The sequence below is a fragment of the Uranotaenia lowii genome, chromosome 3 (genome assembly GCF_029784155.1).
Source record: "Uranotaenia lowii strain MFRU-FL chromosome 3, ASM2978415v1, whole genome shotgun sequence".
Classification (NCBI taxonomy): Eukaryota; Metazoa; Arthropoda; class Insecta; order Diptera; family Culicidae; genus Uranotaenia; species Uranotaenia lowii.
Window position 1 is genome coordinate 325407823 of NC_073693.1, and position 19281 is coordinate 325427103.

At 33.4% G+C, this 19281-nt stretch overlaps 1 protein-coding gene across 1 annotated transcript in view; it reads left to right on the plus strand.

The window, feature by feature from the left end:
• LOC129754839 (laminin subunit beta-1-like) overlaps window positions 1–19281 on the plus strand; it is a 50056-nt gene that overhangs the window by 13876 nt on the left and 16899 nt on the right. Inside the window, exons 2-3 of the mRNA XM_055751067.1 lie at window positions 13474–13582; window positions 13654–13698. Of these exons, the coding sequence (XP_055607042.1) occupies window positions 13522–13582; window positions 13654–13698 (106 nt within the window). The 5' untranslated portion in view covers window positions 13474–13521. The remainder of the gene's footprint in view (window positions 1–13473; window positions 13583–13653; window positions 13699–19281) is intronic.

Here is a 19281-nt window from a genome sequence, read left to right on the forward strand (position 1 = left end):
CTTGTGTATTTTTCCCGGTTTTGGATCTGAGTTCCCGGTTTTTTCCCGGTTTTCTCGAAATGATTTTCAATTCCCGTTTTTTCTCGCTTTTCCCGGTTTTATGGCCATAACGATAAAATGACTTTAATGGTGCATTTTAGAATCTCTTCCATTTTAAAAGTGAGACACGACAACTTCGAAGTGATTTTCTTCCAGTTTCGAACGACTTCAAGTTTTGAAGTCACTTACCACTTTCAGAACGAGTGAGGTTCAATTTATGGTAGAACAACTTAATTAAACAATTCGAGACAATTCTCAAATGCAGGTAAAAGATCTTGAAAGCTCGACGTCCACGAAATCCACTAGTTCTTCAAATATTCGTCGAAACGATTCGTTCATCAAAACAATACCATATAAAAAAACTCTACAGTATTATCCATGAAATTCAACGTTGTTCAGCAAAGTAAGAAAGAGGGTGTTCGAACAGCTCTGTATTAATATCTTTTCAATAAACTTATGGTAGGACGAAGTTTACCCAGTCCGCTTTTTTTTTTAAATAAATATTTACAGTGATCAGAATATCGAAAACTGGAGAGTCGAAAACTGGTAACCTGCTACCCTATTTCGGATGATGTGAACTGCTCCCCTTATTCCAGCGCACGAGGAAGCTGATGTCAGAATTATTTTTACAATCATATGATGCGATAATTATTCGCACTGAAATCAAGCCGACTCGAGTCAAGCCGGGGCGGGGGATTCTACAAATTAAAACAAATGTTTATACTTGGCGAAAAAGGGCATTTCGCACAGCAATGGTCTTATCGACACATCGCCGCGCTTGTTGAATGAAGTGCGGTTTGTGAGCATACTTAATGAACAGGGCAGAGCAAGGACGCTGCCGTCCTCAAGTGGTCATTGTATTTTTTTTTATATTAGAATGTGGGGGCGCGAAATGCACTTGTTTTTCATTTTTTAATGTCACTGTTTTTGCATTAATTGAAGCTTTTCGCAGTGAAAGCTTCTGGAATCTAAAATTGCCATAAATGTGGCAATTTAGACTGACAATGAATTATTCCTGTAAGAGGAGCTACATTTGTTGCAAATAAAAATCGTCACTATCGAACAGAAATCAAAATAATTGGATTTTTCTTAAAAGTTTGAACCAGAGTTCAAAGAAATAATAAAAAAAATCGATAAGAATTTGAAATAGAAGGCTTTTAACTTAACTTTTAAGCAGTTTGACTAAGTAAAATTCACTGAATTCTGCTGCACTTCCGATGCCATGCTTTGCAGCTCAATATTTGCATACCTACTTAGAAAACGACGACCACGTATGAACGTATCAGATTACGATTTAAGGGCAAAAATGTGCATCGCTGGACAATGATCCTTCGAAGCATGTGTTCAACCTTCACTGGAAACATAATTCCTACACTCCAATGAGCCATCAACGCTTTTGAGTCACATTTTTCGTTAGTGAAGTCAGACAGGAGCAACTGGAAAAATATTGGTTTCAGTATTTGTAAGATGTTAGCCTAAATGCGAACCTAAATTAATTTTCTTAGTTGATAGTATTGAAATTACAGTTACTGGCGTTGTTAAACAACCTATTATTTCAAGTGAATATACATACTTAAAATTGGAGTTAAATCAACGAATTATGATTTATCTTCCAAGTTTTTTACATTTTCTAAATTTGTCTTTGACATGAAGGAACTCGATTATTGTTTTCTGAACGAAAATGTCGCAACGAAACAAAGTGCGCTTGAAAATTGTGTGGTGCGGATCTATTTGCATGGCGACCGTCAGATCGTGTATCCGGAGGACCCGGGGCAATTTTTCTCGCGGGGGTCTTATGAATCATTTTTTTTTTTCATATGCCGTTCCTAATAATAAATACATTATATTTTTAACTTAAAGAAGAACTAGAAATGTGTACAGTATATTGCCTTAAAAAATATGACCTATATCTTGTATCTTCGAACAATAACTGAATACCTACATCACGTGCAAAAAAAATTGCGGAAGATATAATCTCTCCGAAAACTCTGATTAAGAGGTGTTAAATGAAAAATTCATTTACAATTAATTTAACAACTCTATCACCACCAAAAATTCTCTGATTCCTGAAAAATCAAAGAAAAAAAAAATAAAATGTCGTTTAGTTCCTAACCTCATTCAGAACCACAATTCAGGGTCTCAAATTAAAATCATTATATCAAACATAGATTTGAGAAACAAAAAACAAATGAAATGCAAATACAAAATTATAGAATACAAAATACAAAATTTAGAATCAAAATTAAAATCAGAGCCGAAGCGGGTATTGAAATATTTATATTGCCAAAATAACACAAGAATTTGTATTTTCACAGAATTTTGAGCAAATTTTCATCACAGAATCTGTGTCAGAGAACACAGAATTTCGAAATATTCACAGATTACACAAAATATTTTAAATTTTGAAGGGATTTCCAAAACTGTTTTTTTTGAACAATATAAAATTTAGATTTCGTACTTTGAATTGTAAGATAAGATTGGCAATGTAAATTGATTTTTCCCAACTAAAATGTTTTTTTTTTGTATAAGCAAATCCACTGCGACCAATTTATTTGATCTATTGTGGAGTAAACTAAAATGTTAAAAAGACTCAATTTATCATGTATTTTCAATGAAATTAAAGGAAATGGCATCACAAAAAACAATCACAGAAAGTTTGGGAAAAATCCCAGAAAGTTAGATTTTTTTTTAAATACAGATTTTTTTCGGCAACCTTGACCCTGAGAGCCAAAGGGGTATTAGTGCAAAAATGATCGATTTTATGTTAATAACATCAAATGATTCTTCATGTTTTAAGATATATTTGGTGATTTTTTCAGATTTTAAGAATGATTTTCGAAGGAAAACATAAATTTTCGAAAAATGTATGGAAAATGGCGAAACACAACAAATCAAAATTGTGTTTTATCGAAACATGTTGAAATTCACTTATACTCCTTTGGCTTCAAGTAACTCAAATGATAATTTCAACACAAAAACGTTTCTATGCAATATGTTGAAAATTTAGAAATGTAATGCTGATTACAATTTTGAATTGAGAATAAGAATCTCATCAGAACAAACAGAAACTTTTGCCGAACAGTTTTTCTAAATGCTATAAAAGTTTTATTTGAACACATAGATTGAGATTGATAAAAAACATAGAAATATTCATATTTAAAGAATTCGTCAATGAAATTCGCAATCCAACTATGAGATTGTTTTTGTAAGTAAAATATGCTGAATTCAGTACATTTTCTTCATATGAAGATAATTTTACAATATATATACACTATGGTTTTTTACCGTGGTTTAGTTTTGCTCGGTACTTCCACACGGCTCTCGCGAATCAACACTTTTTCGAGCGAAAATATTTCAAGTCCTATACGTTAACGAGGGATTTCATACCGCTTAAACAAATCTTAATATATCAGAATCAATAGTGTTAAACTTAGGTTGAATTATGTAGTTGAAAAATTTTGATTTCGAATTCTAAATTTCAGACTAAAATTAGATTGGAAATTCAATAGAGTAACGCAATATTGATTTTTTTTCCAAATTGAGCAACTGCAGTTTATTTTTTATTTCTCTTAAAAAATGATGTTGATTTTTCAGTACAAAATATTCCATTTTCCCATACAAACTTGAAAGCTCAAATTTACTCATGTAAACGTTTCTTAAAAATTCTGCAAAAATTAGGAATGAGTTTTGAACCAAAACGAAGCTTTTTAGACCCCAGGGTTTGAGAAATTCAAAAATGACCTCAAAAACGGTTCAGTCTAATGGTTCATGCACTGCAATCTATAACTGATGCTACAACTTTTACAGCGTTCGATAATCCCACAAATTTATTTTTTTTAAAGATTCCATCAATACCAATGTGCCCCATTTCTCATTTCATACCATTTTACATATGCATATGTTTCAATCCATATATTTGCAAACGTCATCGATGCAACCCGTCTTGACGTTTTCCTTTTCTATTCCTGGAACGCTAACCAGCAAGTCTGTCAATATTTGCTGAACCCATCAAACAGGTTGGAATATTTTAATAACGCTCAAGTGCGACCGGGGGAAAACAAGCATTGGCCAACAACAGGTCTCCTTTTTGGTGCACATTTGGCAGTTTTTGTTGTGGAAATCACTCTATGGATTTATTTGGGAGTTTATGAATGAAAGTCGTTTGTTTGTTTTTTGTTTTTACTTATTCAATAAGTGGAAGGTTCAAGTTGTTGAATCGACTTTCTGAGAACACAAGTAAAAAAAAATAAAGAATGGATTATTTTTTTCACCCACATTTAAAAAGAAAAAAGTTGAAATTTTGCAACGATCAGACAAACCCCAAATAAGTAAATAAGAACATGTTTGCATCCGGTCTTTTATATAGAGCTTGAGCTTGAGCTTAGACAAACCGTACATTTCAGTAGTTGCTACTCCGTGATTGACAAGAACCATCAAAATTGTACATAGATCCAAATAAATGGGGCTTGGGATTAGCTCACCATTTTCTGTGTACACGTTTCGAAGGTTCCTTTATGTTTGCATCCGGTCTTTTATATACACTTTTATCTCAGAATGGGCGATGAAAGCGTTAAACGATTTGGGTTACAGTTTCTTATGTGGGCAAGTGAGTTGCCGATTAATTTCACCCAAATAATAACATTTACTTACTGACCTATCTTAAGAAGTGAATGAGAAGCTTTTCATTTTCATTTCCCATTCAACTTGTTTGTGGCGTTCTTTTACCTAAATTTTTTAAGAATCAAGTATTTCAAAATTTTCATATTGCTTGTGATATTGGCAAGTCAGTTGCTTCCTGAGGCGATGTCCGCGAGTTCGAGCCCAAGAGTAAATATCGATCATAGTTTTACCAGATAAATTTTTAAATAACTGTCCGCCAACTGCCTCTATAACATAAAGAAGTTAAAATTACTATAATCGAAAACAAAAATGTCTATGGGAAGGAAATATGAAGACTGTTAAGTCCAGGTATTGAACTGATGCTTGTATTGGATACCCATTGAGACACGAGCCTAAGGTGAATGAGTTCAAATCAAGTTTTCGAAAATTGAAATATGGAATAAAATTTAACTACATTTTTTGAGTTTCTTGAACTACTTACTTTGAATAGTTTTTTTAAGTTTTTTTAATTGAACACATTACATAGGGGGGAGTGGGGTAACGTGGACCACTCTAAATTTCTTAGCTGTGTTTTGAGATAAAAATCTTAAACCCACTGTCATCGTCGTCGTTTTGCGTAGCATATATTTCTATTTGTTGTTGACTTATGTACGTTGACTTATGCTTCTTTTATTTAACTAGCTAAAAAAATTACTTACTTAATTAAACAAGCACCCGAAAATTGCATCGGTGGGAACCCTATAGTTCATAGCTAAAAAACGTGTCAATGAGCATACTTAAATTAATAACGAAAAAATGTTCATATGCTATTTATCTCATTGGAATTTTGTTTATCGCCGCGCTTTAATGTGATTTAATTCATCGACGTTTTTCGGCAGATTTTAAAATCAAAAACGTTTTTACCAGTTTTCCAGACATTTCGAGCTACTATGGCTTTCGCTCCTCTTCAGTGGACACAAAAATTATATTTTAAACAATAAAATTCTATCTAAATTTACATCTAAATTTACAATATCTCAGGAATTTTCCATGAATAATCAATAAGCCACTAAAACGCAACCAGTTTGCAAATCATCTCGAGTGGGGAATCACGGGCCACATCATGTGGGGTATCTTGGGCCACCTTTATTTTGATGTTTTTATATGAATTCATAACTTAAAATACAATTATCCTATTGGAAAAGTTTTCAAACGCCAAATGAAGAGTTATGAAGAATATTCTGTCAATTTTATCGAATGCGATATAAATGAACATAAATCTTAAACAAGCAATTAAAACGTTCGCTTGCCTGGTTTTTGAAACTATTCGATCATAAACAATTCTATTTGTATTACATCATCTGAAATTGCTTTAAAATAACAAAATGAATTATGAAATTACAGTTTTGGGCCAACTCATAAATAATGAATGTTTTTTGGTCAATATGGATGTGGTGGCCCACGATTCTACACCTTTTTCTAAAATCCAAAGATTATTGTTTTTTTCAAATCAGTCAGAACTCGGAGAAAATAATTTATTAAAAAATTTAAAAAATTGCCTAATGTTATGTAGAAAACCATTCCATTTATTTTTTTTTCATTTTATCTTCTATAATAAAGAAGTTATGGTGCAAAGAAAAAAATTGGCCCATGATTCCCCACTCTCCTATACTAAAAACCATCGAATAACATTGAATAATATCTTGTCATTTGAACATTTGAAACTTTTATTAATTTTTGGAATTTTCAGAGTTTATAATTGAATATACAAATAATATCACACACACGTAGAAGGGTTTTGACAATTTCTTCTTTCTGATTTAGCCTTCATATTGAAAATACAAATTTGGTACTTCTGTTTTTAAGATTTTAATAAAAAAAACCATTTTATTATCGGAATATAGAGTTTATCATTAAAAACTCCTAATGTTAAAGGCAATGTACAAATAACAAGGTGATGTTTAATTACATATACACAAAACTTCTAGACAGTGTCCTGATCTCATTTACGGACGATGTTCTCAAGCAGACCGAGGAAGGGTTTTCCGAAAGGAAGATTCATTTTCCGAAATGACACGGCCATAACTCAGATCTGAATCTGATAACCAATCTTAAGGGTGTCTTTGTCAGATGTGTCTACAGTGATCATTGAAAGTTTTAATAAGTTCCAGAGCAATCATGTGAAAGAGACGATGAAACATTACAAGTCAATTTCTCTTAAGTCTGATGGAACAAATTGCATTATAAACCTTGGTTAATCGAATCCACATGTCAAACCGAACAACTTAAAATTTTCTGATCGCAACATGGTCAGTTTGAGCAATCGGATGGGCCCAACATTTTTCGGTTTTTTTTTCTCTTGTTTATTACAGATGTACTAGAAGCAGTTTATTTGAAAACTTAATTTATTTTGAAAACAAGTCTTAAAAAATAAAATTTGACTGAATAAATCTACATTAAATTTGAGAGATTCATGAGAAAACTGTAAATCCTGATTAAATTTAAAGCCTAAAAACAATTTCAGTTGAAAAGGTCAAATTCAGAACCGACTGCTTCTGCTTCAGAAATATAATTCAGTACTAAACTTTGGAATTGAGCCTTCTTCTTTTGTAACCCCCCCCCCCTCTTCAAAACTTTCGAAAATACAAGGTTTGTTCGATTTATTGCTTTTTTGTATACTTTTTACCATACACCCCCTCCCCCCTGTGATATAATAACTCCAAGTAACAAGCGAAAGATTTCAAATTTGTACCGGCATTCTTTTGCAGGTTAAAAATTAAAAAAAGCAAGTGGATCAAAAATATTTGTTGGAAATATTAACACTAATAAGTTGTGATAAAGATTTTAAATCTAAAATAATAGCAAAAGTAACAGCATCAGTTATCCTCAGCAAAACTTTAGAATCAGAGTGCAAAATCACAATTCAAAAGATAGATTGGAAATTCCAACGTGTAACGAACAATGAAGGTTATTTTTCATTCTTTCATCAAAACTCGGAATCAACATCGGGATTTAGCAATATGAATTCAGATCAGAAATGTGTTTTTTAAGATCAAAAGAATAAAAATAATAAAAAAAAAATGTTTTAACTAAAAACTTGGAGCTAACAATTTGATTCAGTCATCTAGATAAGAACTATTATAAGTATTTATAAAAAAAAAATTATTGAAACTCAGAATTGAAAATGTAATTTATGATCTTGACAAAGAGTGTTAAAAATTTGAAATCAATTTTTTCAATTATCGAGTCTTTCATAAAACAAGTAGATCCGTACATTTGAAATTCGGAAATTAAATGTTGGCAAACAGTTGTGAATATTATAAATGTAAAAAAAGGCTGAAACAAATCTCAAATTCTTCTTTTGTCACCCGACATCCTTCCCGCCTTTTGATTTTTCGGAAAATTCTGAATCCAGTTGAAAAATTTGATAAATTCTTCGAAAATTCAAACAGTTGAACAGTAGTCGTATCACCTTTTGTATTCGAGAGTGTTTTCGAATTTTCGATCTTAAATAACTTTATTTTTCGATTTTGTGCAATGAAGATTGTGTACAAGTTTATTGCATGTAAGCTTTTGTCCAATTTGTTCCAATTAATCGAAAATTCATACTATGCCGGCTTTGGATCACAGGTTAACCTATCAATTATATTTTTAGTAAGAGTTTTTGGTTTTAAGTCATGAATTTCGATGCTTTAAAGTAAAGTATGAAATGCGCTTATAATTTAAGTATTTCCAACCGGAAAATGTATTAACTTGCAGGTGAAGGCCGAGGAAAGTTCCTGTAATAGTTTGGGAACCCTCCTCTCACTGGAAGGGGGTCTCTCAAACAAAAGTAACAAGTCTTAACAACTCGAAAACTGATCATTAGGGTGTCCCAAAATTGCATGATGTCTGGAAATCTGGGGGCTCACCCTTCAAACGGTAGATTATTTAGGAAATGAAGAACAAACTTTTGTATGGGGCCAACTAAAAAAATCTTGTTTAGAGGTCCCGCAAATGCGATCTTTGAAAAAACTCCACTTTTTAAAGATTTGATTTTAAATAAATTCTGGGTTCATAAATATTCACAAAATATATAAATTTTAATTTTATTTAAATTCTGCATCAAATCAGCAAGCAATTTTCCGGAAAAAAAAATTATTTTTGTCCAAAAGTTTTGTATTCAACTGACTAAAATGTGTACCCAGCGTATTTTTTTTGAATATCAATGCCTTCAAAAGATGCGGATTTTTGAACACTTAAACTTTGCTGAACAAAGTATGTTGTTTGTATCATCGTGTGAAGAGCTATTTACGTTTCAATGCTTAATAAAATCACAACTTAGGATATTTTTTTTAATTTATCAAATAAGTCTTGATAAATACCTACTTGAAAATCAAAACACTAGCAAAAAAGACTTAGATGATTTGAGGGAATTATCAGAAGGCCATATGCCAAATTTGAGCTGAATCTGATAACGTCTTTCACAATCTTTGAACAGCCACAACTTTTTTGTTTTAAGTCCAATCGAGTTGCAGTCCTGAGATTAAATGTAAGTCTTAATTAAAATTTTAATAAAATCTTTATGTTGCAATCGATTGGTAAAGAAAAAAATATTCGTTGTAAAACCAGTTTCTTAGGCTTCTTTATAACACAATGTCTCAGAAACCCTTTCATTCTAGAGATTCAGTTCAACCCCTTTCTATGCAAGTGGTTTGATTTTCAAGTAGTTATTTATTAGGACGATAATAATTAGGACGATTTGCCTTACAATTTGCTGCGTAACTGGATAACTGTTTGAGCAAATGGAGAAAAATTTGGCATCAAAGGGTATTTGAGTACGAGAAATATTGTCTAGTAATATTAAGTACTCATCTCTCCATCCATTGAGCGAAAGGGAGGAAGGATGGGGCTCCCTAACAATTTTTTGCATAACTCGAGAACGAACCAAACAAATGGAACCAAATTTGGCATGGGAGGGTATTTTGATACCCTAAATATTTCTATGACTACTTGAAACCATCCTTTTCTTATGTTTTATGGACAGGATTGGGAATATAGAAAGGGAGGAATAGGGCTTCCAATCGAATTTTTTGCATAATTAGGATATTTATCTAAAAAATGAACAAAATTTGACATATGAAATTATTCTGAAGGGTTCTATCTATGATAATTCGAGACGACTTTCCACTATTTTTTTTCTTACAACGTCTTATCTATTTTCTGAAATTTCAAATTTGAAATAAGATTGATAAAAATCAGTAAAAATTCATCTGAAATTACAAAAAAAATGAACAGCTTGAGAGAATAAAAAAAAAACCACATACCGTATGGGAGAGAGGAATGTTATTTTTCCTTAACATTTGAAAGTTTGAGCGGCTCACCAGGGACGACGAAATGAAGAACGGTAAGTGCTCACAAATCGGGGAAGAGTGGGCGAGTTAATTGCCAAAAAAATGCTATAATACAAGCCAAAATCCTTAGAATTTTTTTTCTTCTTATTTAGGTGGCATCGTTCACAGATCTGCCTCAATAACAATCTCCTATGTGTTGGTTGATTTTCGAGTTTTTTCTTCGTTTCCTTTAATCTGATCAGGAAAATTAAAATGAATTTCTTGAATGGTTGTTAATAAATTTATAAATTAGAACGAAGTGTCTGCGATTGGAAAAAAGGATCAATAATCTATAACATTCATTTCAATCAAGAAGTTTCACTACACCCATAGAAGAGGTTGCAAAAATCCAATGCCTATTTAGCAAATCTCTGTGCCGATAATGCGCTGAAATGTGCACTGTGCCGAAGACGGTATGTTTGAAAAACCGTAACTGGCATAAGGACTCGGCTCCCAACCAAAATGATGACCACTACATTCAAGCGAAACAAGAAAAAAATTTTATGGGATTTCCTTCCTATTGGATAATTCATCCCAGAAACAAGAAAATAAAAATTAAAACCACAGCGCTGTAGTGAGAATCGAACTCACATCACCAATTGTATTGTCTTGCCAGTCCGACATTCTAACCAGTTTACTATTCGAGCTTCATGCAGGACGAGGTATATTTGTCATAGGCTTTCTGTTACCGATCAATCACAAAAAACGTACAACGGCGGCTTCCCGGCGTTTGGCCTCCTTTCAATGCATTCCTTTGTCTTAAGATGGAAACGGGAAAGGGAACGGGAGTGAAGGAACGGGAAACCCATTGAATGAGAACACGCTTCATATACACAGCTGCTAAAGCCGGGCAGCTTGGCCGGTGTTGTTTGCCGGTTAATTGAAGGAATGTTTTTGTTGTTGCTTTTGCTACATTCACACGCACAGTGCTCGGTTGGCTGGCTGCCTGGTGTTGGCCGGTACACCCAAAATTCAGCCTCTGTGCCAATGGCGTGTAGTCAATTTCATAGCATCATTGGTACAAGAAGATAACGCGACCGGCACTGATTCGATTTGCGCCCACCGGCATTAACCTCCCAGCGCAACCGAATTGCGTATGTCTGAATGAAACAAAATAAAAACGTTTTCGCGTCCCTCCCCATCGCATCACAAGCCGAAGAAGGATGGAAATAAATACCGGCCAACACCAGGCAGCCAGCGAACCGAGCACTGTGCGTGTGAATGTAGCAAAAGCAACAACAAAAACATCCTTCTAATTCAATCAACCGGCAAACACGGCTAAGCTGTGCGTGTGTATGTAGCAAAAGCAACAACAAAAACATTCCTTCAATTCACAGGCAAACAACACCGGCCAAGCTGCCCGGCTTTAGCAGCTGTGTATATGTAGCGTGTGTATGTAATAGCAGGCAGTAAGCAAAGCACAGTTCTCATTCAATGGGTTTCCCGTTCCTTCACTCCCGTTCCCTTTTCCGTTTCCATCTTAAGGCAAAGGAATGCATTGAAAGGAGGCCATACGCCGGGAAGCCGCTGTTGTACGTTTTTTGTGATTGATCGGTAACAGAAAGCGTATGACAAATATACCTCTTCCTGCATGAAGCTCGAATAGTACACTGGTTAGAATGTCGGACTGGCAAGACGATACAATTGGTGATATGAGTTCGATTCTCACTACAGCGCTGTGGTATTAATTTTTATTTTCTTGTTTCTGGGATGAATTATCCAATAGGAAGGAAATCCCATAAAATGTTTTTCTTGTTTCGCTTGAATGTAGTGGTCATCATTTTGGTTGGGAGCCGAGTCCTTATGCCAGTTACGGTTTTTCAAACATACCGTCTTCGGCACAGTGCACATTTCAGAGCATTATCGGCACAGAGATTTGCTAAAAAGGCATTGGATTTTTGCAACCTCTTCTATGGGTGTATTTATTTCCATCCTTCTTCGGCTTGTGATGCGATGGGGAGGGACGCGAAAACGTTTTTATTTTGTTTCATTCAGACATACGCAATTCGGTTACGCTGGGAGGTTAATGCCGGTGGGCGCAAATCGAATCAGTGCCGGTCGCGTTATCTTCTTGTACCAATGATGCTATGAAATTGACTACACGCCATTGGCACAGAGGCTGAATTTTGGGTGTAGTTTAAAAAATAGTAGGAGCGTAAGATAAAATTTGAAATAATTGTTCACACTAGTCAAAAGTGTCTCGTTTAGGTGCTGATAAGTTTCTGAAATGCTACGGCAAACGCAGCTTTGTGATTTTGCACGTGCAGCGAGATGATATTTCTAAAAGGCATTTTTTGTCTCAATCAGTTAAAGTTTTGATTTTCAATTAGTTTTTTAGTTTTTAGTTTTTTTCAATAAAAGTTGAATTGCACAGAGGAGTTTCCAAAAACGATCTTATCCAGTTATCATAACCTACATAAAAAGGTCAAGGTTCTTTGAAGTATGATAAAAGTATCTTTACACTAAAGGGCCGTTTCTGAAAACACATTAAGTGTATCAGGAACAAGAATTAGGAAAACAAGTTAGTTTAAAGAGTTTTTTTTTACTTCACTATTAAACTTCTTATCACCGCCTCAAAGATAGAAATTTGGAGTTTATTCTTAAGAAAAATCTAGGAGCATAGGAGGTGCAGGAAAACTCGATCGCACCCATTCACCAAAATGGATCCTGATCTAAAACCTTTCCTCTACTAACACAACCCTTTCCTTGGATATTTAAATATAGATTCGCAGACGTATAGACGGTTTCTATTGTTGGATATATTGACTTACATTTGTTTCTGAATTTTTCAAAATTAATCTTTGAAATATAAAGGGACAAAAGGTTGTTAATTGACCCTATGAAATATCCTACTAACAATCCTTCCTTCATTCCTTATTGAATACTAGGAAGTGGCCGGCGCCATTATTGATCATTTTCAAAGGGAGAGCATGAGTTTTGTACGTTGTGAATAAACTGCTAGTCCAAGTACCATTCTTTTGGTCCTTGCTTATGGCCTCGATCAATCACGGAGGAGCAACCATTGGCGAGGTAGAACTTGTTCTGCTTAGCCACGCCAGCGATCATGGAGTTTGAAGTGCGTAAGTTGAACGAAGTCTAAGTCTAACAAAGTCAAACATGTAATCTGAATTTTAAAATGAATGATCATATCCAAGCACTTCAAGTTCAATGATTTAAGCTGGATATGAGTAGTCAACTAAGCTAAGCTAAGCTAACATTTGAAGTTTGAGCGGCTCGTTTTTTTCAATAAGAAAAATAATCTAATGTTGAAAATTCTGAGAAAAATTGAAATCATTCGCTTTTTCTTTTTGGTAGTGGTGACATATGTTTTTTTTTTTAGTTTTAAGACCGAATTATAAGAAATTACTTAGGAAGATACAGATCATGGGACTTATTCGCTATTTTTCTCCCCATTTTGTAATAACATCATTATTAACGATTTTTTTTCTCTTTCCTTTTGCAGCATAGGACGTTATATTAACGTCCTACTCATGTATAGTTGGCCAAAGCGATGGCCAAACTAGACTCGTCGATATGTATAGGTTTTGTTATTAAATTATTTATTTTAATTAGTAAGTATTCAACTAAAATTCGCGCAACGGCCAGATAATCTAAACAATATTCTGTTTCTTTTTTTCGACAGGTTTAAGCTTAGGTAGTCATTCACAACGCAGACCCATCAATAGGTGTAAGTATGATTTTTTTATTTTTTTGGTTGATTTTCGTTCTGGCACTCTAAATTACCCATTTGTCAACACCATTTAGGCATGTCAAAAGCACTATCTTCTAACCAAAGTGTATCATTTGTCACTTGTGTTAATCAATTTGAGTGTTCCATGCTCAATTTTCGTTTTCCCCTTCGTGTTGAATGGCTTATCTCACATTGATCGTCACCGTCATTGCATTGTCATCGTTTTGCGCCATTCATAGTTACTCCGTCGTTGATGGACCAATCTGCTTGGCTCGATCGTTACGATCATAGCCAGGGGCAGACTCAACGGGGTGATCAGGAACCTCCAGCTGCCGGGGAAGATTCCCGGGAAGTGGAACTGGAGGAACCGAAGCATCGAGTGAAGAATCTTTTCCAGCGTCCGGGGATGATCAACAACCATGTCAACTATAACAAATACAATTCGATTTTTGCCAGCTCCCATCCCGTGGGTGGGAAAGCTGTGGAGATCGAAGAAGAACCGGAAACCGGTCACCGTTAAGATGCATCCGATTATCTATCGGCATCATGGACGGGGTTGGATTGAGTTGTTGAATTCAGATTTTCGGGGGAGGGAGTAATTCTCTGTAAAAAGCTAAAAACGCTTTGGAGAATGGATTCTTAAAAAATTTTACACTCAGGTTTCAAAATACTACCAAGCCTCCAAGGAAGACCTCAATCAACATTTTAGAAATAATTTGCGGAGTAAGGGAATAACCCAAATAGAACGACAATAATTACAAAAATTACAATAACACTACAGCTAAAATGAAAACTAACGTATTTAGGTTTGTCAAAGTAAAAGGCCAAATAAACATAGTTGTAAATTTTGGTATACATTTCCAAAATTAAATTCAAAGATAAAAATTAGTAGGAATTGAACTAGCATCCATTTTTTTTTAAATTTCATACTTGCAAAAAGTTGAAATAAAAAAAACAGACTGACATTTGCAATCAGTTTTGTTTCTTACACAGAAAACATTTTGCTTTTTTCCCTCTTGCTGAAGTTTGGTAAAACCTTATTCATGCCAAAGTTTAGTAAAAAACTGTAGACTGTAATTCTGCCTAATGGAGGGGATCAATTTGAAGATTTAATCATATTTTCAATTGACTGGAATCAAAATAAAAACTACTGCTCTCACTTAACACGTGCAGTTTTTGATACAGTGGACAAAATTTTCAGCAAATCTTCGAAATTAAATTTTTTTCATAAAAAAGGTAAGGGAAAGTCTCAAAATAGAGGTTCAGAACACATAAGCGTTGGTCACGAAATTCTGCAAAAATATGTATTATTTAAATTGCCTTAAAAAAATTCATTTCATATTCGGATGCAATCTTCGAGAGACACTAAGGCCTAATTAAAAAAAACGGTGCCTTATTTAAAAAAAATCTCAAAATGTTCGGTATTCAGAAAAGTCGAAGAAACGGAAATATTTTACTGCGCAGGATTTCAACATTTTCCAAATTGTGTCCCATTTTTTTGTGCAAATAATTTGTTCAAGATTTGAATTTTTTTTTGTTTTCTAGCATTTCCGATAGTCTAATTTTTCCAACTAAAATTACTACGACTATACTAATTTTAATTTGGCTATTTTTGTCTTGAATGTAGATCAAACAACGATGGTTTTTACCCGACGTTTCGACCAGTATTGTTGCAAATTCTCTTGAAAAAGACCCAACAAAACTGGTCGAAACGTCGGGCATTTCAAATCCACCGTCTACATCCAAGACCGAGAAATCCAAATTAAAATTACTGTATATCATTCCCGGTCAAAAACATAAAATTACTAGGACTATTGTCGCTTTCTTTTGGATCAGTTTAGAGAGAACTTCATGTTAAATTCTTGCCTAAATCCCTAGAAAACTATTCAAAAGGCTCAAAGTCCATTAAAAAAAATCTCGAAATTAAGCTTAATTAAGAAATAAAAGCTGCTTGAAATACCAAAAATGCAAATCATCAAACAAATTATGATCACTGCTTTTGCAAAAAACCTGCTGTTTCTCTCTATTCAATTCTAGTGCATCCTTTCTATAATCTCTTTGGACACCTTTTTAATTTCTTCATGGTCCTAGATTATTAAAAATTTACTTTTTAAACATCTGTATAAATATTAAACAGATTTCTAAATTCAATGTAACTTTTTTGCTGCCGGTGTGTATTTTTCTTATTTAATTTTTGGCATTTCGGTGAGTTATGAAAATTTAAAGTTTCTGTTTAAAAAAAATCTGTTTTGCTCTTTTCTCATACCTTTCTTTCTCCATCTCTTATATCGCCCATTTTTTGTTTTATTAAAGTCTCTCTATGCTGGTGTTTTTCCTTCAATCCATGGGTGGCTAAGATTTTCACCACAATTACCTTATTTTGCAGCTAGCGGACAGCAAAAACTGTTTTTTTTTATGAAAATTTTGCATCACGGATCACCTTGTGGTCTCTTTTTGAAAATTGAAGGAAAAAATGTTAGCATATATTCAGGGGTCATTAGGGTCCGCGGACCAAATGACTTTTGATTATTTTAGACCCCCGAATTTATGCCACCGTTTTTTTTTCGATGTACATAAAGAGTCCATAAACGGATCCATGATGCAAAATTTGCATTTAAAAAACAGTTTCTGCTGTCCGCTTGCTTCAAAATAAGTAAATTTTGGTGAAAATCTAGGCAACCTATGCATTAATCATTTCATGGTTTTCTCTTAAACTTCTCTTTATTGATTTCTTCTGATTCTATACTTTTTCTCTATCTTCTCTCCATTTTATTTTCCCTCAGCCTTTTTTTTTATCTCTATCTGTTTTCTCTTCGTTACTTCTGATTTGCCTACGTCTTTCTTGTCCTTTTTTCAGTTCGCGGAAATTATTCCATTTTTTAAACTTTATTACATGTCTTTTTCGCAGTTTCAATTTTTTTATTTATCTCACTCTCTTTTTAATATTTCTCAATGTTTGATTTTCATTTTTCAATAACTTTTTTTAATTTTTTAAATCTCTCTAGGTATCTCTCAATCCCTCTTTTATCTCCCAATCCTTTCAAACATTCTTTTCACTCTTTTTTTTTCTTCAATGCTTTAAAAAAAAAGTTTTAATCGTCCAATTTCTATTTTCCCACATTTAATTTATCTTTTTTCCTATCAATCTTCCATTATGCATCTAGCTTTTGTTTTTCTAGATTTCTATTTTCTCTATAAATGTTTTTTATTCAAACTTTCTTAAACTCTTTTTTTTTATCTCTCTTCTTTTTTTTTATTTCAATCTCTTTATTTTCTCCCCTTTGATATCTTTCTAATTTATCTCCAATCTCTTCTTTCTCTCTCGATTCCTCACCTCTCTCAATGCTTTTTCATTTCAATGTGTCTTTCATATTTTTTAATGTTTCTTTAACGTTAAACAGAATTGGGAAATCTCTTGTTTCTATCTCCCAATTTTTGTTTATCTTACTTTACGTTTACATTTATTTTACTTTTCTCATTTTCAATCTTTCTTTTTCCTCAATCTTTCTGAACCTTTCTTTTTCTTACTCAAGAGTTTTTTTTACAGGCTTAATTTCTTTCTCTCTCTATAAAACATTTTTTCTTTACTTTTTAAAAACTTTTGAACTTTCTCTCCATCTCTATTCTATCTCAATTGCTCTTTTTTCTTTCTCTAAACCTTTTTCTCCCTCTGTTTCAATTTATCATTTATGTCTCAATTTATCTTTTATGTTTTCTTATTTCTCCTTTTTCTCTCAAGTCTTTCTTTTCGATCTCTCAATTATTCATTTGTCTCTCTCTCAATTTGTCGTTTCTCTCTCGTATCGTACAATCCATATTTCTTCATACAATTCTATCTTAAGGTTGCCAGATTTTTTTCAGCACGTATCCGGGCAATATTATTTAAAAACTTATCAAAATCCGGGAATTTGATTTTGAAATTGACGACCAAAAATTCGGGCAATATCCGGGCAAATTTTGTTAAAGCCCAGAAATTACTCAACAACAATCAAGGAAAACATTGAAGAAAAAAAAATTTTTTTTTCTACAAAATCAAAACTCATCGACAGATTTTAAGTCGTATTTTAGCCTTCCAAAAAACATTTAATGATTATTTTTATAAAGCTTTCAAAAAATATTTCGTTTTGGAGGCATAAAAAAAATTTAACAGCACAATTTGTTTTTCTTTTGCCTTATTTGCCAAATAAAGTGAATACATTCGTGCAAAATCTTTGCATTTTTCAATAAAATCCGGGCAAAAGGGAATTTTATCAAATATCCGGGCAAATCTCCCTCTCCTTCATCCTTTTTTCTCTATATCTTTCAATTGAGAAAAATTTCGCTTCCAGAAAAAACCTTGCTCTCTGTCAATTTTCTTTGTACCTTTGTCAATTTTATTTTTCTTTATCTTTCTTATACATCTTTTCCATCCACTTACAATTATATTGTCTTTAAATTTTCAATTTTCACTATTGATATTATTTTTTCTCATTTGTATCTTTGTTTTTCTTTTCTTTTTTTTCTAATTTCTATATTTTTTTTCTTGCTACCGTTTTCACAAGAATGAATATTTGTAATATAGCTTTACATTTTAAATTTAGCAAAAAGTAGTACATCGATTATGTCCTCTTTAGTTATCCCATTCCTTTTCAATTTCATTCAAAGGAAATTACATACCAGGATTGTTTTCATATTACTATTTTTGAGTCCTCCAAACACTCTGAAAGTCTCCAAACACCGTCCGTTTGAACTTGTTGGTCATTGTTAGTTCCGATAATTAACGTATATTTAACAACCCTGCAGCTAGGGAAGGCCAACCATATTCAAAAGGTGCCCTACGTTTTATACTATGTGACTTAAAATCGTGACCATGTGCATATGTGCAAAAATGTAGCACCAAAGAGACGACGACTACGACGACGATGCTAACGAACTTAATGTGTGAATAATGAAGTCACAACTCTTAAAATTCGATGGAATTCTTGGGTATGTTTTTTTCCCCTTTTCGACCAACGCCAGTTTTTGTCATTAAGCCCATTTTGGGCTAATGATCAGTCGTAGTAAGTTGAGCACAAAATTGATGGTGTGACTTGTAATTGAGAATTAGTTTTTCAGAAATGGATGGTTCTAATAACAGAAAATCGCAAGAACTGATCCAATTTTTTAACTTAAAATTTAGAAACGTTGTTAACTACCTACCGAAAAATTTAAAAAGATTTCAATTAAATCAAAGGTTTAAATTTCATATGTGCGCATCTCTACAGGACCGAGGCCGCTCAAATCCATGAAAATAACACATGTACTACCAGCTACTGCATATGCCATTGATAATTTTAGATCGCACTGCTCTGTTTACTTTACGACTTCAGAGTTTACTCCCCCTCGCTTCATCGCTTGCCTGTTTACGTTTCTGTTCCGTCCAATTTGTACAGCGTATCTTTGTTCCTCCTCCAGTAAATCTATCCACATTACATCATACCTACCAATAACATTTCACCAACTGGTGAAGGCTCGAAACTCCTACTAACATGTAGCCGACAACAAGTATTTGTACTGATCTCGTATTTTTTCCCAATTTTCCAAACCCATTTCGCCGATGGA